We start from the raw sequence: 27,298 nt of genomic DNA, 5'->3' as shown, positions 1-27,298 counted from the left end.
AAGAACTCGTGTAGAGTTCAGAGACACCGGCAGCATCCAGTGAGCACAGGAAACTTGTCTTCACCTCCTGCATGTGCACAGAGGACAGTTAATTTGTATGGCTATAGGAAAGAGGAGTGATGCTGCAGGCTGTGGGCTGGATTCTGTTTCTAGTGCTACCAGAAAACTGCATTTAGTGCTGTTACAAAAGGTGATTAATTCTGTCTAAGACATGGGCATAAATAAAAGAGTTTACTATCTGCTGGGGAGCTCTAACTCTTATTAAAGTGAATACAGCTGTAGGTTTGAAAAGCACTTCGCACTTTTCCTCAAAGATCTTTAGTGTAAGCTTGGGCTCCACCTCATACACTTTGCTCCCTCCATCACCGAGGGAGAGGAGGATCCGGTTGTGGCCAAACCGCAGTGAGCGGCAGAGCCCTCTCCCGGTGCTGCCGCGCTGCCTTTGGTGCTCTGTGCCACGCCGTCGGTGAGTGCCAGCCCATTTCCCAAATGGCAGCGGTGACTAAGCCGCCCCGAGCAGCTGCCTCCAAGGTCCATTCTTCTATGAGAGATTTATTGCAGCGAGCAGAGGCGCTGGGATGTGGTAATTGCCTTCATTCCCAGACGAATACCCCGAAGAACAAAACCCAGTTGCCCGTGAATCCATGGTGTGATTCAAATATTCACTGGGAGGGGAGGAGTGGGAACTGTGTGCCTGTTGCTGTAGCAAAAGTGAGCGGGCATTAGTCAAAAGAGCAGCTGGGTCCTGCGAGGCAGGGAGCGCTGCTGGCCCACGGAGGTGGCCTGGGCCCTCCAGCCTTCCAGTCCCCCGGGGCTGCCGCGGGTCTGGGCTTGAGGCAAGGCCAGAAGGCTGAAGCCACTTGCCGAGGACATTGCAGCAGAGCTGCACTGGAGGTGCCCGGCAGAGCTCCTGCGGGTTTGACTTGGCCTTTCAGCCCTGCCACTGCTCACTCCATCAGCCCGGGTCTGCTGTTTGTCTTCCCAGACATCTCTGGAGCTTCACCTGTGCTCCTGAGCATGCAGATGTGAGGCTCTTGCTGCTCTGAGGATCCCTGGGAACTCCCCCCCCGCCTAATTTTTCTGCTGAGACCACGTGCTAGATTTCCTGGGAAGCTTTATCGGGACCTTCCATGGAGAAGTGATTCCCTGGGAAGAGGATCCTCTGCACTGCCAGCACGGGCTGCCGCGCAGGGAGGACCGTGAGTGCTTTGCTCTTGGCGAGCGCATGGGGAGCGGGATGCGCTGGCCTGGGGTTGCGGGCTGGGGTCCCCGAGCCCGGCATCGCCCCGGGGACTCGGCGTCGCCGTTTTAGCGCCGCCCGCCCAGCGCAGCCCCGGCCCCGCGGAGCCGCTGCCCCTCTCCGAGCCGGCCAGCCCGGCCGTGCCCGCGGGGGACCCGGCGAAGGGACCGGCAGCGCCTTTTTGCGCGACAGGCCCGGCGCGGTAGGGCTGCGGAGCGGAGCCCAGCGGGGCTGCGAGGGGCGAGGCGGCTGCGCTGTGCGGAGCGGTGTACGGAGCGGTGTGCGGAGCGGGCGCGGTGTGCGGAGCGGGTGTGCGGAGCGAGAGCGGGTGTGCGGAGCGGGGCGCGGAGCGGTGGCCCCGCGGAGCAGGGCGGACCGGCCGCGGAGCTCACTCTCCGTCGGGGCCGGCGCTGCCAAACCCCCGCGCTGCTGCGCGGCCCCGCGGCCAGCCCGGCTCTGGGGCTTGTGCTGCCGGCGGCTCTGCTGGAGTCAGCCCCTTCCCGCGGACTCCCCAGGGCGTTATTAGACCCTTGTTGCCGGCTGGATCACTGGGCTCCCCAGTGCACTGTTTTTCTGCCAAGACCACGTTGCAGGTGTGCTGTGGCAGCATCTGCAGGAGCTCCTGGAGAGGCGCAGAGCTGGGGCCGCGGGTGCGGAGCAGAGGTTGGCGATGCCCGTCTGCCCGCTCTGGCCTCCACCGGCACCTGTCCGGGGCTCCCGTCGCTCACCGCTCAGACCGGTGCGGAGCCCAGCACACCTCTCCTTGCAAGCCTTGGAGCTGCATTCTGTGTTTATAAAGTCACTGCTGAACTTTGAAGACTGTTTGTGAACGCATTTCGAGTTTGGGCTTCCAGACTTATCTCCTTAGTCCCTTAGCAGCAAAGTGCTTAAACGTGTGCTTTTGCTGTGCACGCGGGAGAGCCCCATTGAGAGCACAGAGATTACTCATGGTGTCAGTGCCGAGAGACAGCTTTAGGGCTTGTTTGCATTGGAGAACACATTGCCAGTTTCCATATTTGTATCTTTATATACCCTGATCTACAACTTTACGAGATTTTTATATGGCCATGCACTCAGGCTGCCCTGAGCAGAGGTGAAGAGACGGGCTGCTGCTGGGCAGCTCTCTGGGCTCGCGAGCACGGTTCTGATGCTGGGCAGCTCTCCGGGTTTGCGAGCACGGTTCTGATGCTGGGCAGCTCTCCGGGTTCGCGAGCACAGTTCTGATGCTGGGCAGCTCTCCGGGTTTGCGAGCACGGTTCTGATGCTGGGCAGCTCTCCAGGTTTGTGACCAGCTCTCTGGGCAGCTCCCGGGTAGCGAGCTGCGTGTTCAGGTGCTGCTCCTGGAGGCTGCGTTTACCGATCTGCAGGATCTGCTGTGCTGCTGTATTTCTGTGCACTTTAAAAGACATGAGAAAAGCTGCCAGTGATTTGATGCTGTTCAACAGTGCGATTTATGATGGCTTTTTTATTTAGTTAATGCAGATAAAGAGGCTCTGCTGACTTGCATATCTATTAATATCACACGTCTGTATATGTTTTATGATTAATTATTCTGTTTCCTGGAAACAAATGTTAAACTGAGACCTTGAGTTCTTTAAGAACTGAGCATTATTTTGAAAGGATACTACCCAGGATGGGTATTTCAGAGACAATTGTCTTCTCATTTTTAATTCAAGGCTTTCTGAGGAAAGCAGCTGTGTCTAAGAACCAGCTTCCTGCAGAACGCTTCTGTCTCTGCCCTGCATCTCTGGTCATATTTTGTTTATTCTAGTGAAGGGTGAAAGATTTCCAGCTGGTCAGCATGGTTAGAAGAGACTTGAGACCCAATTATTGGTTCTTCAGCTTTCTGGTGAGTTTTATAGTAATTTTTATAATTTGAGTATTTGAGATAATATTAGTGCTTTATATGAATGTTACAAAACATCCTCTCCAACAGGTCCTTATTCTGTCCAGAAGTCTCTTTGCCTTTGCAGCCCTTGCCAAGAATCAGACTTCTAAAGGTTAGTGTTTTTATCAGCACTTCTGTATGTTTTTATGAGCAATGTTCAAAACAGAGAAACAACGCATAAAAAAGGTATCCAGTGGCAGAAACGAAAGTAAAGAGACTTTTTCCAATACCCTATTTTGTGCCTGAAATTATATTTGCATAGCTAAGTATTTGCTTGGCTAACTGTGACATTTCTGTCCCAAGAAGCTAAGCAGTGTTAGTCTTTGTGCCACTGTCACTGCAAACAAAACAGACAATTTTGTGCTGGCAAATTGCATCTGCAAATACAGAAGCTGGGAGGAGCTGGGAAATGGAGATAAAATTATGGGGGTTGCCCAGGCAGGATTTGTAAATGTTTGGGGATGATGCAAGTGTATGTGGCACAGATCAGTCAGAGGCTGGAGAGTCTTTCTGTTTCTCCACATTGTGTCTTTCTCCAGGTTTTGCTCCTGTCACAGTTGAGACCTCAGGACACATGTACGAATATGTGGCCACTGCTTTGGACTGGTGGCATGCAGACAGATACTGTGAACAACGCTTTGCTCTGTTGCTTTTTGAACCCCAAGGCAGTGAGCAAGCTTCCTTCAGCAAACTGCTGCAGTCGCAGCACATCAGAGGCTCTGTCTGGCTGAACGAGAGGGATGGTGTCCTGCACAAGCCCAAACAGCGGCGTGAGTGTCAGTGGGCTTGGGCTCTTTGAATGTATGTTCACTGCTGGATCTTTTCCACCCTGAAACATTAATTTGACTGGAAAAGCTACAACTCGATTTTTATTGTCACTGTGGTAACACCCTGGACCTCCAGTCACAAGCTGGGACTGGCAGTGTGGACAACAGCGACCCCAGCACATCAGCTGCCTGGTCACTGTGGAGATATTTTAACACATTGCAACAGAAGGGAGTTGCAAAGGGGCTCGTCTGCTCTGTCCTCCCTGTAAGGCAGGTCTGGCTTTCCTCAGCCTCACTGGTTGTGACGTGTGGGTCCCGCAGGGTGGTGGTGCCAGGGACAGGACCGGGAGAGCGGGCATTACCGGGCAGCAGGGCACCGCACGGCAGATGCCTCAAAGGTGTTATTTGACGATGGTCTTGGTTGCTATAACATGGGGTGCTTGAGAACATGCTGTTCCTTCCAGATCCATTGTTTGCAATCTTATTTGCTAGAAACCTAAGTTTCTGTAAATGACACTTACAGAAATGGTGCAGTCCCAGCTTGCCTGAGTTCCCCTCCAGGCACAGGCGCAGGGGAAGCTTTGCTGTGTCCTTGCCTACAGGGTCCATGAGTTCCTAGCTTGAGTAGGAGACAAATGAAAATGATGGTTTCTTCCCAGTAGAAGACAAGCAGACTTCGACTCATGCTTCTTCCTTTAATGCTGGCTGAAATTTCTCCTTCTAGGGGACCACGTTGTACCAGTCTTGGTATTTGGAGAAAAAACAGACACAAAATACGTGAAGGTGCTCTCTGACTTCCCAGCTCTGCCTGCTGTCACAGCCTGCGCGCACCTCCAGTGGGACACCAGCACCCAGGAGATTGCTACCGTCTTCTCCTACGCTGTGCCAGCTTTCATTAATGAGTTCCAGCTCCGTGGCTTTGTCGACGAGGAGGGCTTTGTTCGGTTCGCTCTCATAGTCCATGGGCACCATTCCCCTTACCTGCCCATGTTCCATGCCGACAGACAGTGGCATCACTTCTGTGTGACCTGGCAGCAAGAAAATGGGACCTGGGCCATCTACGCTGATGGTAAAAGGAGGGCGTCTGCCAGCGGTCTGTGTGCTGCGGGGCCCTCTGCCCCCCAGGCCATCTATGGCCAGGGGACGTTCATAATTGGGCAGGATCAAGATTCCCTGGGGGGCACCTTCAAGGAGAAGGAGTCCTTCAGTGGGAACATCACTGACTTGCACATCTGGCAGAAGGTCCTCAGCGCGGAGCAGATTGAGAAAGTTCGGTCGTGCTCAGTGGTAGAGCAAGACCTTGTGTTTGAGTGGAGCTCAAACGCTCTGCAGGTTGAAAGCTCCGTTCAGGAGGTGACTCTGCAGTTCCTTTGCCCAGGTGAGTCTTGTTCCCCTTGGCTGCTTCAGCTCCCTCCTGCCGCTGGGGTCAGCACGCAGGAACGGCCCGAGAAGCAAGTCCCATCCTTAGAGAGGGAATTCGGTGCAGTTTGTGGAATGATGCTTCTCTTTTGGGAAGGAAAGCACAAGCAGATTCAGAGCTGAACGGAGCAGTTTCCAAATTGTACTTAACGGCACAGTTGTCACTAAAGCATTGGTCATTGCAGCCCCCTGCAGTGGCCCTCGCAGACACGGCTCAGGTGTGCTGGCTGGTTACAGGCTTTTCTCCTACTGAGATAAATGGTTGGCTGGTCAGTGCTGGGGTTTGCTGGGGTTTGCACACCGGTGCTTCGGTGCTCTGCTGGGAGCAGGGATCTGTCCTCAGCCAGCCCAGCGTGGCATTACGGATAAATCACAAACTGGGTGACATTACCGATAAATCACAAACTGGAGACCTGGCACCGCCACCTCCTCTGGGTTCCTCTGGAGAGACCAGGCTCGTCAGTGGCAGAGTCTGAGCCCAGTCCCTGCTCTGGCTCAGCCCTGGGGTTGTGTAAGGAGCAGTTTGCAGCTTTTGTCTTCAGCAGGGTGTGTGTTGCTTGCAGGAAACGTGCTGCCTGCCGGGGGGATGGCATGTCCCTGGGGAACGTGGACCTTCTGTTTGTGTGTGTTTCCACAGGGCCTGTTGAGGAATGCCGAGTTTTTGAAGTTGGCAGCAGTGGATTCAGTTATGCATCTTGTTTGCAGTCTTTGCCTTTTATCTGCCGCTACAGAAAGGGTACAGCATCTGGTCTTTATTTATTTGTTACTTCCATGGCATTCACTCCTGGAGGTCCTAGCTAGGATGATGGCCAGTCATGGGGAGGCCTCATGTCTGCCCTGAAGACATTGCATACAAAACATGGTGTAACCGTGACTTTGCTTCAGTTTCATGCACTCAGGTTATTTTGCTATTCTCCAGTTAATCAGCGCTTGTACATGTAACACGGCTTCTGGATGCGATGCTGTAGAGTCCCTCCCAATCCAGGCATCTCCAGACTCGCTTGCCAGGGGAACATGGGGAGGAGGCAGAAAATATGTGTTAGACTGTCTCTCCAGATGGGATCTTGTACTAGAAGTAAAATACAGCTGTGAAATCTCTTTGTCCTGACTGTCCTGCCACCCACCACCTGAGGACCATTCTGCAAGCTTGGCACATGGCACATGTTAATCACGTTGCTAAACACCAGAGCAATGGTTGTGCTTTTGTTTTATTCCCAGATGCATACTGGCAACTGAAGAAAGCTCAGCTGGAATCCAGCCATTCGCTCGTTGGTCGTGTGAACACACTTGCAGAGAGGACGGCGGTGAGTCCTGCAGCCCCACGCGGCAGCGACACCGGGAGCAGGCGGCACCTACTGGTGTTTGAGGTCGCTTTGCCAGCAGTTGTGCCTGTGGCCTTTCCTGAGCTGCTGTCAGAGAGTGTGGCCAACACAGCTGTCGTTCGTGCTGTGGTCAAACAAGGAAAGTGTTGCTTCAGGTTGACTCCTGTCATTGAGGTTGAGGGGCTGCACAAGAGAGTTCAAAAATATCGGGGCAGATCTCCTTGCCCTAAGATACACCTGGTTGGCCGGAATGTCCTCGCAGCAGTGAGGGCATGAGGGGCATTGCCAAGGCATAGCTGATGATCAGGCAGAATCGGGGCTCTTTGCTGAACTCAAATATATTTTCCATGGCAGATTCTTGAGAACATCTTCACAAGTGATGCCCAAGACATGAACCTCTCTGTTGCTCTTGGTGCTCTTGATGTCTTGGCAACTGTTCTGAGAGAACGAGAGACACCCGTGCTGGAGTCATTTGACCTCCTTGCAGTGCTTCAGTTACTAAAGCAAGTTTCTGATGTGGAAGTCCAGGAGAGAGAGGACCTGGAGATGCTGGAGCAGCTGGGCCAGTATTACGTGGAAGTGACTGAGTTGATCTTGGAACAGCAGAACATGGAAACATGGTCATCAGTCAGCCAGGTAACGGTGTCACCAGCAGTCTGGCCACATCTGTTGATCTTGTTGTGTGTGCAGCTCCTTGGCCTGCGGTATGACCACAGGCTGAGGACCTGTCCTGGCATGCTCACATGTAGCCTTTCTGGCCGTATTCTGGAGCTTGTGAAGATGCTGTGCAAGCCTGGGCATGGAGCCTCTATGTGAGCTCAGCTGAGGACCAGCTGCCTTACTGTTGCCTCAGTTGCTGGAGATGCAAACGAGTTCTGCAAACAAATGCGGTCAAGTGGTGCCTTCCTTGAAAACCCCTCCAGTGGTTGTCTCAGCTCTCTTCAAACTTCTCCCTTTGTCAGATTGGATTTACAGGATTGCACACAGTTGGCGGATTCCCGGTGCTCTGTAGATGCCCTGCTCCCACATCCCGCGGGCTCTGGCAGGGCAATGCCCTTCGCTTTGTAGTTTGTTGTATTTTCTGTGGGTGGGCTGCCAAGGAGCTATCTGTCATCAGCCCCCGCGCTGGCCAAAACACTGTCAGGCTTTGTGTGAGTGACTTCCATCATCCCACCCCCGGCAGCATTTTCTTCTTTGGCTTCTTTCCTTCTCACGCCGGTCTTTTGTGTCTGTTGTGTGGCCTGTACTCCCCACCTGGCTCTGGTAAATGTGTGACAGTGTCTGGTCTGGCCAGCGCTCCAGGAACCAAGCCAGGGGCCTCCAGAGACTAAAGGATGCTGAATAGTTCAAGTTTACCTCATTGCTTAGAGTCGTTTAGGTCTCCGTGGCCACGATTACTCACAGCTTCCCGATAGTGGCATAAACCCAGCTCTGGCCCAGCAGATGTATTTGTTGAAGGAGAAGGGGGTTGAGTTTCTGTGCTATGGGGGTGGCACTTGTGCTACCCAGCACACACAGGACCCTGAGCCATGGGGCTGGTCACCTCCTGCCCTTCCAGCAGCGGAGTCTATTTTGGAGTGAAACCTTTTCCAGGACGAGAGGAAGGTTGTTCTACAGCTTTGCAAAAATCAGGAGTCAGGTGTGGAAAAATCAGTACTTTTTTTACAGAGGCTTATTTGGTTAGTTACTTCCATGCTGGTTTAGTGATCTTTTATAAAGACCAGCAAGTTTCCCTCATTGCCAGTCTTGTCTCTGTTGCTGAAGGAACTGGGAACATTCTTTATTGAAGAAATCAAAGAAAAGCAAACCAGAAGCCCAAGGTGCCAACTTCTCTTTTTCTGCCAAGCATTTAAGAAAACCCTTGTGAGCTGTGGGAGGCGTGAGCTGGTCATGCAGGTGCTGATTTCCATTGCTCTCTCTGTGTCTGCAGGTTATCGGAGGGCCCATGGCTGTTGTTGAGCTCTGTGACAGAATGGTGTCACACTTAGCCCCGCTGCTGACCGCAGGGAGGACGAAGATCACGATCCAGCACAGGAATGTCGGTGAGTGGCACTGGCAGAGCTCGGGGAGGGCACTTCACCGGGACCCAGCTCAGTCAGCCCAGCTGGTTCCCAGTCCAGTCCTGGCACCTCGGCACCTCTGGCTCATCTCTCATTAATGCTACGGCTTTCTCCCCATTTCCTTCGTACGAAGTGTCACAGTGTGGGGGACATCTCTCACAATGGGAATTGTAAGAATATTGTAAGAGACCTTTGGGAACAGGAAACAACCTGAGCCCAGATGCACATGATTTGCACTGAAAGGGGTCTGTGTGCTGCTGCTATGAGTCTTGGCTGGGTTTATAACATCCTTGTGGTACTTTGCTGTGACAGTAGCTCTGGAGGAAGGCTGAACCCTGGATCAGTGCCTGATTTTACCCCTCCACAGGGTTGGAGGTCAGGAAGCTGGAGCTGAACAGGAAGGAGCTGGGCGGTGGGACATATCTGGTCAAGAGCCCTGAGAAAGGCAGGCACGACCTCATCGAAGTTCCCACAGAAGAACTGCAAAGACTGAAAGCCAGAGGTGGGTTGTGACGCTGTGTTTCCCTGGGTCTCACCGCGGCACGTCTGCAGCATCATCCTTGGTGGCAGGAACTCTTTACCTGCACACGTGCAGTCTGCAGAAGCGTGAGGAGGAGATGCCCGTGGTGAAAGGGAGCTGGGCTGTAGGGGAAGGATAGTCTACAGCCTCTCTACAGGCACAGCCTGGAGCTGTGGGTTCCCTGGGCCCCCAGTATCACCCGCATTGGGGCAGCGGTGCTGAAGCGTGGGCTGCTCAGAGCTGCCCTGTGTGCTTGTTCCCGTCCCCAAATGCCCTCTCTGTCCAGGTCTACGCAGAGTCGTGGTGAAAAATATGTGGTTTGGCTACGGCTCCCTGCAGCGGTCCCTGTCCAGCACTGACGGCAGCGCTGCCATCCAGGATGTGGCTGCCTCTGATGGAGGACAGAAGTGAGTGGAACAGAACCCCCCCGCACCCCAGGGCTTCCCCCTTGGCACCACAGGATGATTAATTTCCAAGTCTATGTTGAGTCCCAGTGAGGCTGGGGTCACCTCTGCCCTGCTCCAGCCATCCCGTTGCTCCTTGTCTCTTGCTTTCTTCAATATCCGTCTGCTGACCAGACAACACAAAGGGGAGTCCGTGCTTTGTAGAGGCAGCTGCCTGCGGCTGCTCCCCGGGGAGCTCTCTGGACACTAGGTGGGGATGGCAGCCTGCACAGCTCCACAAGTGTCTCAGAATCTCTCCACTTGTCTTGTATAGTGTGAGATCCTGTTTTCTGAGCACATCTCGAGGTTCCTGTGCTTTCCCTCGCAGGTACCTGGGCACCACGGTGGGCACTGCTGTGATCTCGTCCACTCTGCTCAGCGACTACCAGGAGATCAGCACATCTGTGCGCTACCGCCTGCAGCACCACATCCAGGTACCCTGCGAGGGGCTCTGCTTCCCCAGCAGTGGCACAGAGTCAGAGAATCGTTTGGGTTGGAAAAGACCTTTAAGATCATTGAGTCCAACCGTAAACCTGACACTATGCAAGTCCACCACTTCCAGGGATGGCGACTCCACCACTGCCCTGGGCAGCCTGATCCAATGCTTGATAAGCCTTCCACTGAAGACATTTTCCCTAATATCCAATGTAAACCTGCCCTGGTGCAACCTGAGGCTGTTTCTTCTTGTCCTATCACGTGTTACTTGGGAACAGGAACTGACACCCACCTCGCCACAAGCTCCTTTCAGGTAGTTGTGGAGAGCACTGAGGTCTCCCCTCAGCCTCGCAGGCTGTGCCTTTGCTCCAGGCCCCCCTAGCCCTTGGGTGTAGGGGTGTCCCCTGCCTTGGCTCCTGTCCCTAGGGAGCTGTTCATCCCGTGCTGACAGACCTTGTTGCAGCCCAGGGGCTGAACTGCATCCATTTGCACACAATACATGCATGGGAGGGTAATTTCTTCTCCCTCTGCCCGCAGGACCTGCCTGACAAGCTGGTGGGGCCTGTCTGCGCCTTCTGGAACTTCAGCCTCAGGTGCCTTGTTTCAGTTCGGGTCCCCATATTTATGACCTTTTACTTCCACTGCAAAACCGAACATAACAATATAAATATAACGGTAAGAGTAGGGATCTGGAATTCTTGGCCTTGTTTGCATGCTGGCATCCTCTGTCTGCTGGAGTGGAGCTCTCTCTGGGGAAGATTTCCTTTGGAAAAGTCACTCACAAGCAAGTGACCTTTAATGAGGTATATACAACTGAAATGGAAAGCCCTAGTTAATTATGGTAGTCCCCTGCAACAAAGAAGGTTTAAGATATATGATTCAACAGACATGCAGGACTCCCAGCCTCATAAATACTGCTTGACACCAAGATGTGTTTTTGCCGAATGTCACCACAGCGAGAGCACTGAGACTGTGATATATTATGGATTGGTAATCAAGTCATTCAAGTGCAAAAAAACTCCCTAGAGTCACAGTCTTGTAAGAGGCATGGATCACTTTGGGGAAGGTGGGAAGAGGGTATTTTTGGAAGCAGCTGGTTGCTGCACAAGCAGTTCCACCAGCCCTGCTCTGAACTGGGTGGTCCCTCAGTACCGGGGCAGTGCTGCCGGGTGAGGACAGGGCTGGCCTGCTGCAGCCGTGGTCCCTGCCCAGGGCGCTGGGATCCAGAGCTTCGGCAGCTGCCCGTGCAGCGAGAGCAGCCAGCTGAGCCGGGCTGGCCTGGCCTGAAAATCAAGTGTCTGGTGGAACCGCACAGGGCGCGTGGCAGGCCAGACTGATGGAGGGGATTGGACATGTCTGGTCCAGTGATACTCTCAGTCAATGTACTGTGAAAGGAGCTCTTCCCAGAGCTGTGCAATTACTGAATTCTGTTTAAAGCAGTGGTGGCTGAACTGTGCTTTTTAATGCAGACATCGACACTAGACTTCCTTTCTTGTGCATGTCTGATGGATAAAGCAAATCTGCTAAGACACAGGGTGACCCAAAGGAAGGTCCATATGAAAAGCTGTCTCTGAGGTCCTCTTCCTCATCTCGACTCTGCTGCTTCTGAGAGAATGAAATTCCCTTAATGCCTTGGCTTTCTGTTGAAGTGGATGATAATTTCCATGTGTTTTCCATTTCTTTGCTGCACATTAGCCCGGATGCTGGCGGGATGTGGTCCACAGCCGGCTGCCACGTGGTGACGTCTCTCTCGGACTCCACTGCCTGTTTTTGCAACCACACCACAAATTTTGCTGTGCTGCTGCAGGTGTATGAGATGCAGGTAAGCGAGGAGCCCGTCTCTGCTGCTCCGTGGGGTGCATGCCAGAGCTGCAAGGAGCCTGTGGTTAATTTGGGGGGTTTTGTGTCTTCTGTTGTTTCATGGCTGGAGCAGAGGACCGCCAAGGAGGAGCTCACTCTGCAGACCTTGACTTTTATTGGATGTGGAGTTTCCTTCTGTGCCTTGATTGTTACCTTCATTTTATTCTTGGCAGTTGGGTAAGAAAAGTCCAGACACTTGTAGCCTTCTCTGCTAGTAAGAACATGTGCCCCCTTTCCTTGGGCTGCATCTGAGACCTTCCTCTGTCCTCCCTCAGTGTCCCCAAGAGCGAACGAACAACCGTGCACAAGAACCTGATCTTTGCATTAGCGGCAGCAGAAGCTCTGCTCATGTTCAGTGAATTGGCCAAGACCAACCAGGTAAGCTCACCAGAAAGTGCCTGTTCAGCCAGCAGGACCAGGCCCACCGCAGCGTTATTGTCAGAGCAAACAGCACAAAAGGGTCATTCCTTTTATTAATGTTTCATTAATTACCTGTAACTTGCATCTAGGAAAGGGCTGAGTCTCTTTGGAGATATGCATAACTGCATTGTGCAATCTGTCAGGAACATTCACTTCTTTATTCTGACGGTTTGTTTATGACAAAAAAAAATCTTCAGGAAATTTAAGTAGTTGTAAAACAGCAACATAGAGTTCTGTCCCTTTCTGTGTCCTCTTCTGCATCGCGGGGCTGGATCAAGAGCTCTGAGATGAGACCTTCAGGGAAAGTCCAAGAACTGCAGGAAAAGATGCCATCAGTTCCCTCTTCTGTGGTTCGAGATGGTCACAAGATGAAATGAGCGTGAGCTGCAGTGGTTGGGCTATTCACGTTTTGCAATTTCAAGTACTCTTCCTGATGCTTGTGGATGTTAAAATACATTTCTTCACATTCTGCAGCGTGATTTGCAGATGACTCTGCCTCCTGAGCGCACCCACTCAGGAGCTCCAGCAGACTCCTCCCGAAGCAGCACATCATTTCTTTTCTCTGCAGGTGCTGTGTTTCATCGTCACTGCCTTCCTCCACCTCTTCTTCATGGCAGCCTTCTCCTGGATGCTGGTGGAGGGGCTTCTCCTGTGGAGCAAAGTGGTTGCAGTCAACATGAGTGAAGACAGGAGAATGAAGTTCTACTATGTGACAGGCTGGGGTAGCTGCAGGTTCCTCTGTGCTGGGGACTCCAAAAATGTGCCATTCTTTTCTCTAGCAAAAGTTTCGATAGGAGGGATTCCCTAGTAGTGGTGCTGAGTCACATGAATGTTTGGTTTGATGCCATTTGGGAGCCCAGTGTCAATGCTCTGTAGAGGTTTTCTTACCTTTATGTGTCAAATTGTCAGTCTTAGAATATAAGTTAAAAAGAATTTCTGTTATTTTTCTAAAACCAAGAGTTCAATACAAAAACATGGAGGAGGAGATTTATGGCAAGTTCTTGTTCCTGGAGAGCATTACTGCTGTCTGATAGTAATTAAAATATAAGTATGTTCCTGATTAAGCCCCCGTTATTCTGAGTGAGCCCTTGAGGGACACAGGACTCATTTGAATACGCCGAGTTTCATATCAAAGAGGAGCCTCTTTATGTTGGTGCTCCTTGCAAAACACACCTAGAGAACTGGTTAAAAGATTTTGGATTGTTTTATGTCTTTGATTGTCCATTTTGTTAAAAAAGCAATCTGAGGAGTAAATTGCTTTGGTCAGGACTCAGGACTTGGAATGCTTTATACCTTGGAGAATGATGCTGACAGCGTATAAATCTGATCTTGCAGAGCTGGGACAGATTTCAGCTGCAGTAAATTGATGTTGCTCATGGGGTTTCATGGCTCGCGATGGAGCTTGTCTGGTCACGGGCGTTTTGAAGCAATTGTCTAGAGCACGGCTGACCTGCGTGGGTTATCTCTGCTTTTTCTGGGGGGTCAATCTGTGTTTTTTTTCTGCAGGCCTCCCAGCCATTATTGTGGGTGTGACCCTTGCAACGTCCTTTAACAAGTATGTGGCAGACAACCATTGCTGGCTGAACGTTCAGACCAACGTCATCTGGGCCTTTGTTGGGCCTGTTCTCTTCATCCTGGCCGTAAGTGCCCAAACCTGCCGGGACGGGTAGTTCCTTGTGTCTGGTTTTAGGAAAGCACCGCAGAGTTGGGGCGGTTGGTGCTTGTCTAGCTAAGGTGTTTGCTTGCAGAGCTGATCGCGCCTGCCGCTTTTGTAGGAGGATTTTTATTATGCTTTATATATATGTTCACAACACAAATAAATCTCTTTAACCAAAGCAACTTTTTCATTTTAAAAAATGAAAAAGTGCTTTAGGAAAATTTTGCTGACCAGTTCTTGTATTGGCTGTTAAATTAGGAATGTAGATAAATGTGTGGGTTGGCTGTGACATTGGCTTAGGTAAAGGTCTGATTTTAATATTGGAACATCTATGTCCTTGAAGTGGTATCGGTATCGTTAGACAGATAGTGGCAGAAAAGGGTGCAATGTTTAAGGGGTCCAGAGTAGACACTTAACAGGGATGACATTGTGTAGAAGTTTTGAGATAAGTTTTATGCGTTCCATACACACATGGATAGCTTGATGAAGCATGTTACTCACTGCTTTCTCAGAGGTGATACATTTCTGCCCAACTTCTGACACTTAGTTGTTGAGTTCCCAGCAGAGAAGTCTCACCCTGCTGGAGCTGAGATTCCAGCAGGTTGTTGGGTTCGATGGCTCTTTGACAGGTGAACACCTTCGTGCTGTTCCGGGTGGTGATGGTGACTGTGTCCAGCGCTCGCAGGAGATCCAAGATGCTGACACCCAACAGCAGCCTGGAGACCCAGATTGGAACACAGCTCTGGTGAGCAGGGAAGGGGCTGCTCTGGGTGTGAGCGTCCCCATCGTCTGCGGTGGCGATAGCGTGCGTGGGCACGCAGGTCACACTGCCAAGCCGTCTGGCCCTTCGATACCATCAGCGCTGTGCTGTGAGGGACATCCTGGGGAATAGACCGTGGGGAACAGGGCAGCAGCTTGGGGTGTCCCAAGGAGCCCAGGGACCCAAATGGGTGCCCAGTTTCCCTGGAATTTTATTGAGCTCTGAGCCGCAGAAGCAGCTCCTCCCCACTTCCCAGAACACTGCTGTTTGGAGGGGTCATCACCAAATTTGTCTCACACCCTTCCCGTCCTTAGCACCTGTGTGTGCCCTGCAGAAGGATGCCAGCTGTAGAGAGCGTAGGTTTGGCTATTCACCATCACAAAAAGCATTTTCTGTATGAGTTTGGGACTTGGTGGATTGAAGGTTGTGCTGATGGGGATCACATCCATGGGGAAAGGGGCAATGTGGACTTCTGTAATCAGTCAATATAGAGAGACCTCTAAAAAACTGCTGCTTGAGTCATTACTTTATCATCCTCTGTGAGTCTTTATTGTTATTAGCTGGCGCCGGATACCCCTGCTAGACACGCATTGTTCCCCTGTATCATAAATAAATTTCCCCAAATTTACAGAAGCACAAAGATAGGGCATTGCTGGAGGGCAGGGTGACATCCATATGCTAATAAAACAAACACAGAAGCCCTACTTGTAGCAGAAATTGGGGGGAAAATAGCTGTTTTCTCATGGCTAAAGACGTCAAAGAGCTCTCTTCTTGCTAACTTCCAGTGATAAATAAAGAGCAGAGCTGGAACAATGGGGGCTGGGAGGTGAAATGTTTGGTTTTTCCCCTCTTAACTTGTTTTGTTTACAAAGAAATCTGTTTGCAAAGGAATTTGTTCCATAGCTACCATCTTGGGTGCCTCTTGGTGGACACATTCTCTGAAAGGCACTTGCTGGGGAAGGAGAGCTGTCTCCAGCATGCAGGCAAGGAACATTTCTTCTAAACTGCAGGACACGGGTGCCCCTAAAGCTGTGGAGCAATTTCCAGGGCCGTGCCACCCGTGTGCTCTGTAACCTGGTGCAGGTGCCCCAGCCAGATCACAGCAAGACCCCACACAGGGTTTGCAGAGCCAGGCAGGACGTTTGTCAGGACACCCCGGGGCTCAGGGACACAACAGGGACCCCCATGGAGCACTGGCGGTAGGGGGGTGGGTGCCACCACACGGCGTTTCAGCTTTGGAGGGTGCCCGGGTAACCCTGCGCTCTTCTTCCCGGCAGGGCCATGGCCAAGCCTGTCCTGGTGCTGCTGCCCGTGCTGGGGCTGACGTGGGTGTGTGGGGTCTTTGTCCACCTCAGCATCGTTTGGGCCTATGTCTTCATCGTGCTGAACTCCCTCCAGGTGAGTCTATGCCGGGTGGATCCTCACTTCACAGCCAGGCAGGTCTCTGTGGTTTCTTGTGCTTCAGTGCACTGGCTTGCAAGACCTTGGGTGGGTCAGGTCATCTCCTTCAGCCTTTTCATTCCTCTTTAGGAATCATTTGGCTATGTTTTTAAGGCTATTTGCTTGTGTTGGTGTCTTCCAGGGATCTCTATAGGGCACAAAGTAACCCTGGGGTGTAAAACAATACTTAATATTTGTTTCTAAGTTTACTGATTTCATCAAAAGAGTTTAAAACTTTAACTGGCCTGTATGTGGTTAGGAAAGCAAAGAAAATGTCATTAGTCACAGCAGCCAGGAGTGCTCGGTTCTGCACTGAGCTAGGACTGTTCCCAGGACCGTGAGATATCTGAAACTCAGGAACACACGGTGACAAAAAGTCCCAGAACATGTGCTTGCCACCTGCGATTCAAAGCATCAGCCCCTTGTTGGCAGAAGCTTTCCGAAGCTGGAGAGCAAGCAGCTGTAGATGGAGCTAGAGCAGCGCTGACACTGCCACTGCCCGCGCACGACAGGACCCTCCGGGCAGGGGGACCACGCGTGGGCTCAGTCCAGCAGGAACAGTGCCCGGGGTACCCACACAGCCAGCCCTGGCGCTTTGCACTGCAGATTCACAGAGAGATTTTTCAGAGTGCCTTGCCCAGTGCTTGAGGACAAATCCTCCTCCAGGGGATCCAAGTCAAACTGCTGGGATCCAAAGAGATCTCCTTCCCCTTTTTCATTTGGATGCACTAGAGAAGGCCTCCGCTGCAGCTCTCTCGGATGGAGCGGCTGAGTTCACAGGGCTTCCCTCTGGCACACTGGGCCGATTTCAGCGCAGCGTTGGCCCAGCTCTCCAAGGGTGGATGCAGGCGTTAGCACCACGTGCACAAGACGAGTGGTTGCTCCAGGGATGTTCTCCCTGTGACTGGCACTGGTCCAGCGGCCGGGTGCTGCTCACGCACATCCGTCGGCTCTCGGATGAGGATGTTCCAAGGCCAGGCAAGGGCCGCCTCTCCCCGCCTCGGCTATTAAGGCTATCAGCAGGGTGGCAGGAGGCCTGTCCTAACTGTAATTAAATATAGCATCGGTTCTTCTTGCCTCCTCGTGCCATGCTTAAGTTATTGAGCAGAAGAGAGCGGCAGGCTCAGTGCTGGGAAGACGTGCAGTGAGCAGAACTGACAACAGCACCAGCATCTTTTCATTCGCAGAAAAAAACATTTCTCAACTTGGGTGAACTCTGTGGAGTTGAGAGAACACAGGGACAGAGCTGACCTATTTCAGCCCCTTTGCTGACTGTCTTGTGGGTGGCCTTGGAATTGCCTTTCAGGCCAGTGTGCTACTTTGTGCGCGAGTCTTGTGCAGGAGAGTTTTGCTGCTGTGGTTGTTTGTTTGTTTGACTGCCTTCTGTTTATCTGTGGAAACCAAAGCCTGGCTTCAAGGTTACTCTGTGCGTCGACACCGAACATGACAGCTTCTGCAGCCAGGCAGGCAGGAATTCAGCCCAGGGACTGAATAGCACCGCGGTACGGCTGTGCTGGTGGCTGCCCATGGGCTGGCGAGCAGCGGCAGCAGCTTCCCTGCAGCGCACGGTTTCCGAGGCAGCAGCACCAACACCCTGACAAGCACCCAGTGCCGGGCAGAGGGTCCTGCTGTTGAAAACCAGTGTAGGGAAAACTGGTTGGCTTCGTTGGGACTGGCAGAGCTGGAAGGGTGGTCCTGAGGCTGGCTGAGGGCAGGGGCTCACAGAGCCAGTCGCCCATCGCCGATGAGGCGGTAGCAGGAGATGCCATTGCTGCCAGCTGGGATGCGCGGAGCACATCAGGACGTGGGTGCTGGACAGATGGACACCAGGCAGGAGCATGCATCCTGCTCTGCGGGTCCCGACATGTTCTGTGCTGTCCTTGTGGCCACCCAGCGCCTTCCCTGCTGTGACCAGGGAGCTGGGGCACCGGAGGGCCTGCCGGGAGAAGATGGCATGCAGGCAGGAGCACAGGCAGGAACGCAGGCAGGAACACAGGCAGGAGCTGCCTCCTCGAGCCACGGCTCCACTTCCACGCGCTGCTGCAGCTGGGCCTCCTCTCCCTCCCTGCTCTCCTCCCAGCAGCCTCGCCGCCCCCCCTCCCCATGCTCATCCAGAATGATTATTTCAAGGAAGACCTGCCTTGGCAGCCTGGCCAGAAATCTGGTCTGGGGGAGTGAGCGGCATTGCTGGCTGAAGGACAGGTCATGGCCCGGCGCCAGGGTACTGCTACCATCGCGCCTGCCAAGAGCTCGCAGATGAAGAGCGAGGCTCATTGAAGACAAGATGGATGACTTTTCTTGTTGCGGCTGATTTATCTAGCTGCGATAACAAACACCCCACAGATATAACATAAATCTGGTGGGCCGGATAGGGCTGCCTTAAGGACAAAACTGTAGGTCTGGAGCTGTAATTAGCCCCAGGCTGTGGCCTCCAGGCGATGCTCGCTCCGGGCACATCCCGGGCACGAAGCTGCGGCCGAGTGCTTGGTCGCGCAGAGCGTGTCGCTGCTCGCTGGCCTCGGTGTGCGCACAACAGCGCGGGCTGGGCGAGCAGGGAGAGGGCGGCTGAGCCAGTGCTGCCGGAGCCCTGGCGTGCAGGCGGGAAGGATTGTGCAGACTGGGGCTGAGCCAAGCCTCTGGGTGCATATCCTGCTGAATTCGGGTCAGAGGGTCCCGTTGACGCTGTGGTCTGTCTGCATGGGACAGAGGAGCTGTCCCTGGCATCTTGCTGCGCTTGGTCTGTGGGTGACTGGCGAAAGCCCCCCAGGTCTGTGCTCCATGGGAAGGGAGGTCTGCTTGCTAGATTTCAGTTCCTCTAGCAATCAATTCCTGGTGGCTTCTGCCTCTGAGAGCTGAAGGTGTTTCCTGGGTGATTTTGCATGCGCCAGTGAATGGGAGTACAGGAGAGCTTTGAGCTCGGGAAGCTGAGTGCGCAGTGAGATGCCCACTCCCCCCAGATGAAATGGGGGAAGAGGGGAAGGAAGAGGGACTGGGGCAGGAACCATCTCTCCTTTGGATTCTCTGTGAAGAACCTGGTCTCGAGCGTCATTTTCAGGAGGGTCCTTCCTGCCCAGCTGTCCCTGGCTGTGCCATGCCCCCTTAGCCAGGGTCCTCACCCGTTCCGGTGCTCATCAAACTTGTGTCCTCACAAGTAGCACAAACCAGCTGCACATCTCTAACCCTTCCTGTGCTCTCTCCTTCGCAGGGCCTGTACATATTCCTGGTCTATGCCATCTATAACAGCGAGGTAAGCGATGGCCCTGGTTGGGGCTCACTGACTTGTCACAGCAACTGTTCATTAGCGGTCAAGGGATAGCTGGGGTTGTGGTAGGTACAACAGCCAGCATAACCCCGACTGTGGTACTGGAACAGTGGTGGCTTTTTCTCCATGGCTGGCTGGTGGATCTCTTGCTCTGCTAGAGCTCTGGTGGCCGTGTCTAATGTCCTTGCTCTGCTCCAGGTGAGGAATGCCATCCAGAGGATGAAGGACAAGAAGAAAGCACTCTCCTTCACAGTAAGTTGCAAGGAAGCCCTGGTGCCCCCCTCGTTCATCTTGCACCACCAAAGGAGGGCCCTAGGTGTATGTGTGGACTCCTTTGAGGAGATGATCTTGGAAAGAAGTCTTATTTTTCTTGTCTTGCGTAGAGAGCCCGGCAGAGGCTGTCTCCCTTCTGTGCAGTCCTGTTGGGCAATGCAGGCCCCAAGACAATCTGCCCTGCCCAGGCAGCAGCCTGCTGCACCGGGCTGGGGTGAGAGTCAAGGTCCCAGGGGCACAGTGCAGATGAAATAAATCTTTACAGTTGGACCAGGATCTAGCGAAGACTCATGTTGCAATTTTCACTGTCCTGTATCACTGCCCTGTCATTACAGAACTGCTCTCATCCCATCAACTACTTATCAAGTCCCAGAAACACAACGTCCTGGGAGACAGGGAAACGGAGTCCTTCTGCAGCTGAGAGCACCTTGTCGAGCCCTGGGCAGAAAGACCCTCCGGTGAAGAACATAACCAACAGAGGTAAAGAGGGTTGTCGTTGCTCTTGCCTCAGACTCTGATGAGACCACAGTAAAATGTTATTCCCAAGGCTTGAATTTTAGTGCAAATTCACTTGGCACTGTGCTGACTCATTTGTACCCCGTGCCTGTGTGAGTGCTTGGGGTCTGGTGCTGCAAATGCAGGACGGGATGAAGGATTCCGGGGAAGGCAGGGACCATGTGCATGTGGATCTCTGAGGGGTCAGGGACTCCTGCAGGCTGGCTGGGCGCGGGGGTCTCATCACCATGTCATGCAGCATTGAATTCTCTTGAGGCAAGAATCCATGTTTGTGTCTTGAAGTGAATTTTCTGGAGAAGGGGAGGCAAAAGTGGCAGTAGGAAATAGGGCTTTTAGCTTCTGGGAGAAAATGGTGTTGCGTGGTCCAATCCATTTGTGGGTGCAATTACACAGGTAATGTATTTGGTCTCTTTGCTTCAGTGGGAGATATTTGGGGACACAAAGCACTGACTTCTGAGTAGAGCATGAATATTTCTACTCTCTGGTCTCCAAACTCATTGTGCTGCTTCACCCTCTAGGAAATTTTGGAGCCAAAATTCCCATGGGGATTTCATCAATTATGTCACCTGAGAGACCGGTATGTAATGTCCTCTGCTATTCTTCCACCTTCAACCATACACAGAACAGAGCAGTTAGGCAGGAACGGAGTCTGGTGGCTCCAGTGAGGGCTGGGGCTGGGGACCCCTGGCAGTGTTACCAGCTCTGGCACAGATTCAGGGGTTTGGGCTGAGTGAGTCCCAGGAGCTGTGACTCCTGTGCTGTGTGCAGGCTGAGGGTGATGCTGGTCCCTCTGTCCCGGAGGGTCACGGGGGTTGCGAGTGCTGGTCGGGACGGGGCAGCGTGGCAGCTCAGCACACGTGCTCTGCTCCTGGGGCCCGGGGTGCACGGGAACAGAACAGAAGGAGCCGCTGAGTTCGAGCCAGTAAAGCACCACGCAGAGGTCGGTACAGACCAAGGCAGGAGATTTCCCCCAGGGACAGCAAATTAAAATCAGGCATCAGGGACTTGCTGTCCTGTGGTGGGCAAGCGGCATCTGCCCAGGGAGAGCAGGCAGGGCTGTGCTGCCTGCAGAGCGTGATGCAGAGCTCAGCAAGGCATGGCCTAAAGCAGGGAACAATTTAGATTTAACTACTCTTATACCACTTCCATCTCCTACTATTGAAATGATCATCAGTCCTTGTGCACTTGACATACAAGTGCTGTAATTTCCTCAGAATAAAATCCAACACTACTTTCATATGAGTCTCTCACTGAAGGATCTCTCTCTCCCTCTCTAATATTTATCCTTTGAAAACCTGTGTCACATAGACAGCTCTTATTTATCCAATAGATAATACTTCTATAGCTGGCATATCGTTTTGAAGCCACTCAATAAAATCCATATTTTCATCTCTCATGATTTATATTGTGGTTAATGCCGTTCCCCCTCATGCTGACCAGGATGCATTCGCAGGTGATGCTTTTCTCAGCCAGCCAGGTGCTGGCTGTGTAAACCTGGACCAGGGCTGAGCTCCTGGCACCAGACACGAGACGTGGGCCAAAGGATTAGGCAGGGGCCCGAGTTCCCTGAGCCAGGGCGCATCAGGAGGCAGCAGATCCTCTAAATGCCAAGGCCGTGGCATTTCCCAGCAGGCAAAGCAGAAAGCGCTTTCTTCCATGCGAGGGTCACCAAGGACTTAGCTGTATCTTTTGCTGCTTAAACTTTGCATTTTTAACGTATTTGTTTCCTTTCTAACTAACATGGATGCAGCAAAAGGCAAGGCTGATGCCAGTGCCTGCTGGGGAGGGGGGACACGTCCCCACTGCTGTTCTGCGCTGGGGCAGCAGGCTCTCGGTGTCCCTCGGTGTCCCCCGGTGTCCCTGGGCATCCTGTGAGCTCCGGCCAACCCCCCCAGCCCCGTCCTCCCCGCAGAGGTGGCTGGTGCAGCCGTGCCCCCGCGGTGCTCCCTGATGGGTGCTGCTTTCTGTGCTCCTTAGTTATATAAATCAGGGCTGTTTTTCCTGCTCCCTGGCGAAATGAGTCATGGCACTCGCTGGAGGAGCGGTGAATTAAGAATGTCACTGGCAGCTGCACAATAGTTTGGATGAAGAGAAGATGCTACTTAAAAACGTTTGAAAACACTCAAAATGACAACACACTGGGCGAGTGAAGATACAAACACAGACGAGATGTTCTTTGTGTTTCAGCTTTTTTAGATGTTTTTTTGGTGATGTTTATTGCTGCTGGGCTTGGAGCAGGAATTTCACACCTCAGAGCATTAACCATCCCTTCAGCACAGGGTGTCCATGCTCTTTCCAGCCAGCACTGGGGAGAAAGTCTCTCTTTTCCCGGATTTTCCTCTGGTCTCAGCACAGTGTCCAGGTCACCCCGAGAGGTGCAGATGTGTGCTCTGCGAGGTGCCCATCGCCTGGGGACCGGGATGAAGGCTCCGGTGCCCAGTTGGGCAGTAGCTGGGTGGGAGGATGAGTGTGGTGCCGGGGGAGCCGTACCTGGGGCAGGGGGTGCCAGCAGTGAAACAGCCAAATCTGTGCCTTCTGCTAACAAATGTTCTCCCCTCTTTCAGGCTGTAGAGCTGACAGCATTCAAATCTTCAGGTAACATTTGCCTACCCCATTTTCTTTAATCTTTATTCCTTCTGATACTGGTGTTTGTGGTTGCGTGGTGGAGTGCTGCCCAGAGGGCAGGGGATTTTTGCTCAGGCTTTAGGAAGTGTTTTATTTCCAGGCTGCCCTGGTGGCTGCAGCCCCGGCCAAGCTGTTGGGAGATCCGTGTCCCCCCAAACAGCTGAGGGACGGGGGGGGCTATGGAGCCCTGGCAGCTCTGCCTGCGTTGCCGGTCCCTGGCAGCACTGGTGGCTCAGCCAAGGGTGCCCGTCTCAGGGCACTCACCTGGTTTCTACTGTGTGTCTGCAGCTTTCTTGCTGCCCCTGGTGTCTGCAGCTTGCTGCACGCTGGCTCCCGCGCCGCTCTGTGCCCATCGCGGGCCGTGGCGGGCGGCAGAGGGGCAGTGGGTCCCTGCAGGTACCCGGTGCTGAGCTCTCCAGCTGCACATCCCAGCACGGCCGGTCCGCGGGGCGCAGCAGGAACCCACACACGCTGCTTGCCACAACCCAGGCAGTTTTCAGAGGTGGCAAGAGCTCTTTGCTGCCACGGGGTATTTAGAGCAGGAAGGCACTGGCGGGTGTTCGCAGTGACGTGCTCCCAAAGAAGGGCAGCCAGGGAAGGTGGGGTGTTCAGATGGTGCTGGATTTATGAGCTTAAAAGCAGCCATTTAGCATCTTCTGTTTCAGGTTGTAGAAAGGCCAATGTCACCATGGAGGTGGGTAGAGTTAAAACCAGAAATCCCTCCTAAGCCCCAGACCTCTGCTTGGCCGCAGTGCTGGGGAGGGGCCGGGCTGCCGCAGCTCCCTGCTCCCCCCGACCTCCCTGCCTGGCTTTGGGCAAGTCACCAGCTCCTCTGGGCACACGTGTAGCATATTTAGCTTTATTTTTTGTTACCAACCGCTGCTGAGTCCTCCCAGCACTCTCCATGCAGTCCCTGGGTGGGGTCATTCCAGCAGGTAGTGCAGTGAAGAAGCAGCGGGGATGGATTGGTATCATTTTTTCTGCATTGTTACATTTTCTTTTGTCAAAGGAAGCAGAGCGTTAGCAGGTTTCTGATTTTGCTCTACATTAAGTGTCTAAGCAGGGCATGCTTAGACTATTTTCGAGACGATGCCACCCAGAAGCATCGCAGCTTTCCTCCCCACAGTGGACACATGAGCGAGGCAGAAACGGTGGCATCTGGGAGTGAATGTGCTGCAGCATTTCAGGCGTAGGAGTGGGGGTCTCAGAGACAGCACGACTGCACCCAGCACATGCATTTGTGCTCTGTTCCCCCACACTCACCCTCACCTGCTCCTGCATCTTTTAATCCAGCCACATCTGTAATTAAACTCCAGCTGTGCAAAGAGGTGGGTTGTTTAGTTTGGTTTTGTTTTCTCAGGTAAGCCCTCAGTGTATTTTTAAAAGCCTGGGGCTACCCAGAGGGTGGTGGGGACGCAGGGCCGTCCCCTCGTACGCCGGTGGGAGCAGGGGGGTGCCGGGCGGCGCTGAGCACGGCCACCCCCTCGCACCCAGCGCGGCTCCTCGCGCACCCGGGGCCAGGAGCCCTTGGCCGGGCAGCCCTTCAGCCTGTGGTGAAGGAGAAGATCTCCTTGAACCAGAAGAGCTCTCCTCTGCACACTTGTGGACGTGCAAGCCGGCGTGCGGCACAGCGCTGGTGCTGGCTGCACTGGTCCCGGGCGCCGGGCTCAAAGACAAGTGCTTCCAGCCATTGAAAAAGAACATAAAAGGCAATAATGCCCAGCTGTAGTAATGCCTGGAAGACCCCAGGGCAGCTCAGTGTTGCACAGGCTCCCATCTTCACAGCTTGTTCAACAGAGCAAAATGCTGTGCAGCTCTTGTGGGTAACAGCTGCCGGGGAAGCAAACCATGAACCTGTGTGTGGTGAACGGGGGACAAATCATTTCAACAGACCCACTTCCCCTCTCCTATTGGTTTTCTCCCAAAATACTTTATGGAAAAGAGACGTATTTTTCCCCAGGTATCATTATTTTAAAATTTCCAGCTAGCTCTAATGGAAGTGGTGCTGTCCCAGCAGCTGGCTGGCGGAGGCTCATGCAGAGACCTCTAGGAGTCACAGCCCCGCGGGGAGCGGGTGGGAGAGCACTGGAGCCCGGGCACGGGTGGGAGACTCGCGGCTTGGGTGGCTTGGTGGCGGTCACCCAGGAAAGCTGAGCTAGACCTGGGGTGGGATCTGCCTCCTCTCTGCTCCAGCACCTCAGCTGAGCTCCGCAGGCACCACGCTGGCTGCAGCAGTGGGGCCGGGGGGCGGGATGGGCTCCCCACGGTGCCTCAACACGTGTGAGGACGAGGACAGATAAAATGCAGGTAAATACCAGGCCAGCTTCCGAACCACAGAGATGCGGACGTTTGCAGTGTGGCTGTGGCTGGGCGGCCGGCGCTGGCTGCCTCCCCACCCCCAGTGTTAGGGCTCCCCCCACAAAGACTCATCCGCTCGGAGAAGCCGCACTTTTCCGCAGTAATGAGCTCCAGCCCAGCTGTACAAAGCTGCGTGTTGCTGCAAACACGCTGCCCGGATTCATTACACCCTTTATGTAAGCAGGGGATGGCCGGGGGGGTTCACATATTTGCACAAACAATAAGTACCGTCTTCCTTGTCTTGGCAAACAAGAGCTCCAAGAGGCCTCCACATCCTCCATCTCTTCAAGTGATGGCTGCTTTGTTTCCCCACGATAATTTCATTATTCTGTTTGAATACATTTATATGTTGCTAAGCCACACATAGCAACATGGATCTTGTCTCCATGGCCCAGCCTTTCTGTGATCAATATTGGGTAATTCTGCAACTCTCGCCATACCGTGTTAAAGAAGATTGGGTTTAAAATAATAAGGAAATTATGAGTCTTTGGCATTCAAAGCCAGTGAAGCACCTGGGTGTTGTGGGCACTCGGAGAAATGCAGACCCCCCATGCCAACCCCTGTGGTGGGATCGCTGCTGCCGGCCGTGCCACGGTCCTTCCGACGGGCAGAGGTACCTTGTGCCCTGATGGAAGGGGTGCAGCCCGTGCAACATCCATGCTCTCTGCCACGGTAGCACTGGTATTTTCATTAAATCCCATTTAAACCTCAGTCTCCAGCACTCTCAGAGCGTGGTGCCGTGCACAGTGGGCTAATTGCTGAGCAGGGGGAAGAAGAGGTTTCCTACAGCCCCAGTCCTGTGCATAGAGGCTGCTTTGGCTCCCTGCCATAAGAACCAAATTTCAGAGACCTCTAAAGGGGCAAGGGGAGGCAGAGCCCATCAGCAAAGGCAGGGCTGGCTGTGCCCCATCCTACGTGCTCATCCTACAGCAGGTCTGGGCTGTGCTTTCTCCCAACATGCTGGGGGACCCCACTGGTGCACTTGCTGTCCCGGGAGGAACCCCAGCCCCCGCCGCCGGCACAGCTGACACCATCTCTCTTTTGCTTTAGGTTTCTGAGAGCGAGTTTCGGGGTGACGGGCCCTGGCGCCGAGGCTGGTCCAGCAGCCGGGAGGACGGCAGGTCACCGGAGGTGGCTCCCGTGCGCAGGGCTGGCCTGGCCTGGGCAGAGCTGCTGGCCCTGCGCTCCCTCCCAGCAGCATGTGTGGACAAACCAGGGCAGGACTGGGGCAGCGTGGGGTCCCACGGGCTTCATCTGCTGCTGGAGCCTGCCCTGCTGCTCTCCAGGGACAGTAACCGACGGGCAGGTGCTGAGGAACGCAGTGGCTGGCTTCAATCCCTCGCTAACACACCTGCCTTCAATAGCAGCTTCTGCCATGTAGGACAGAACTCTCCCTGCTCCTCCCGGGGCTCTCCCGGCCGCGTGGTCCCTCTCCAGCTGGGGTTGTTTTCTCTCCCTCCATTCTTTGCATCCAACTGGTTCTCTGTTACGTCCCTAGTATATAGGGCACATCAAATGTGTCAGAGTTTTTGCTGATTATGATGACAGTAAATGCTGATTTTAAAGGCAGCCTTCCCTCCTTGTCTATTTCCCTCCTTCCATCCGCAGAGTGGGCTTGTGCAGCGCTTCACACGGCTGAGCACAGGGGAGGGTGGTGTGGTCGCGGTGCAGGAGACAGGATGGGAACAGGAGACAGGAGAGCGCAGGTGCCCATCTGCTGCTTCCCATTCCCACCACACTGCGCTCCCTGGTCTCACTAGCAGTACGTGCTGGCCCACGGGTATTTACGCGCTGTCGGGAACAGCGGCTCTGGAGCAGCTCTGTGCTGCTCAGAAGGGCAAGGTGTGGATGCAGCATCGCTTTGGGTACCGGAGTCAGCCAAGCAGCATCTCCAGTTGCTGGGGCTGGGGACAACCAAGGTGTGAGGCACTTCCCGGCACCGAAATACGTACATCAAACCTGTGGCAGAGCTCTGTGGTTTGCTCCCTGCATGGTGCCTGGCACACCGGGGCCGCTTGGCCACTGTGACCACC

At 53.6% G+C, this 27,298-nt stretch overlaps 1 protein-coding gene across 5 annotated transcripts; it reads left to right on the top strand.

Moving 5' to 3' along the window:
- The first annotated feature begins 1,059 nt into the window (after nucleotides 1-1,059).
- On the top strand, nucleotides 1,060-26,457 carry ADGRD2 (adhesion G protein-coupled receptor D2). Of its 5 annotated transcripts, none has more exons than XM_065035418.1 (26): nucleotides 1,060-1,199; nucleotides 3,012-3,089; nucleotides 3,177-3,240; nucleotides 3,668-3,898; nucleotides 4,620-5,273; nucleotides 5,952-6,050; nucleotides 6,533-6,618; nucleotides 6,991-7,272; nucleotides 8,567-8,678; nucleotides 9,064-9,198; nucleotides 9,503-9,623; nucleotides 9,988-10,093; nucleotides 10,632-10,687; nucleotides 11,790-11,916; nucleotides 12,028-12,131; nucleotides 12,230-12,332; nucleotides 12,943-13,096; nucleotides 13,881-14,014; nucleotides 14,661-14,776; nucleotides 16,069-16,189; nucleotides 19,437-19,478; nucleotides 19,692-19,745; nucleotides 20,102-20,246; nucleotides 20,801-20,859; nucleotides 22,847-22,877; nucleotides 26,316-26,457. In XM_065035418.1, exons 2-26 carry the CDS (start codon nucleotides 3,042-3,044, stop codon nucleotides 26,321-26,323), a joined length of 3,192 nt encoding a protein of 1,063 aa, XP_064891490.1. In that variant the 5' UTR covers nucleotides 1,060-1,199; nucleotides 3,012-3,041; the 3' UTR covers nucleotides 26,324-26,457. The 5 variants fall into 5 exon arrangements, with proteins under 5 accessions (XP_064891490.1, XP_064891488.1, XP_064891489.1 ...); XM_065035416.1 differs by lacking the exon at nucleotides 26,316-26,457 and adding an exon at nucleotides 23,960-24,255; XM_065035417.1 differs by lacking the exon at nucleotides 26,316-26,457 and adding an exon at nucleotides 24,034-24,235.
- The last annotated feature ends 841 nt before the right edge of the window (nucleotides 26,458-27,298 follow it).

Source organism: Columba livia, chromosome 19 (genome assembly GCF_036013475.1).
Source record: "Columba livia isolate bColLiv1 breed racing homer chromosome 19, bColLiv1.pat.W.v2, whole genome shotgun sequence".
Lineage (NCBI taxonomy): Eukaryota > Metazoa > Chordata > Aves > Columbiformes > Columbidae > Columba > Columba livia.
The sequence above is the reverse complement of the archived record's forward strand: the minus strand, read 5'-3'. Positions and strand labels throughout refer to the sequence as shown.

Coding starts and splice junctions, on each gene's coding strand:
- ADGRD2 (XM_065035414.1), top strand. CDS start 3,042: ATGGTTAGAAGAGACTTGAGACCCAATTATTGGTTCTTCAGCTTTCTG. Junction 6,051..6,532: donor TATCTGCCGCTACAGAAAGG/GTACAGCATCTG, acceptor TTTTATTCCCAG/ATGCATACTGGCAACTGAAG. Junction 8,679..9,063: donor GATCCAGCACAGGAATGTCG/GTGAGTGGCACT, acceptor ACCCCTCCACAG/GGTTGGAGGTCAGGAAGCTG.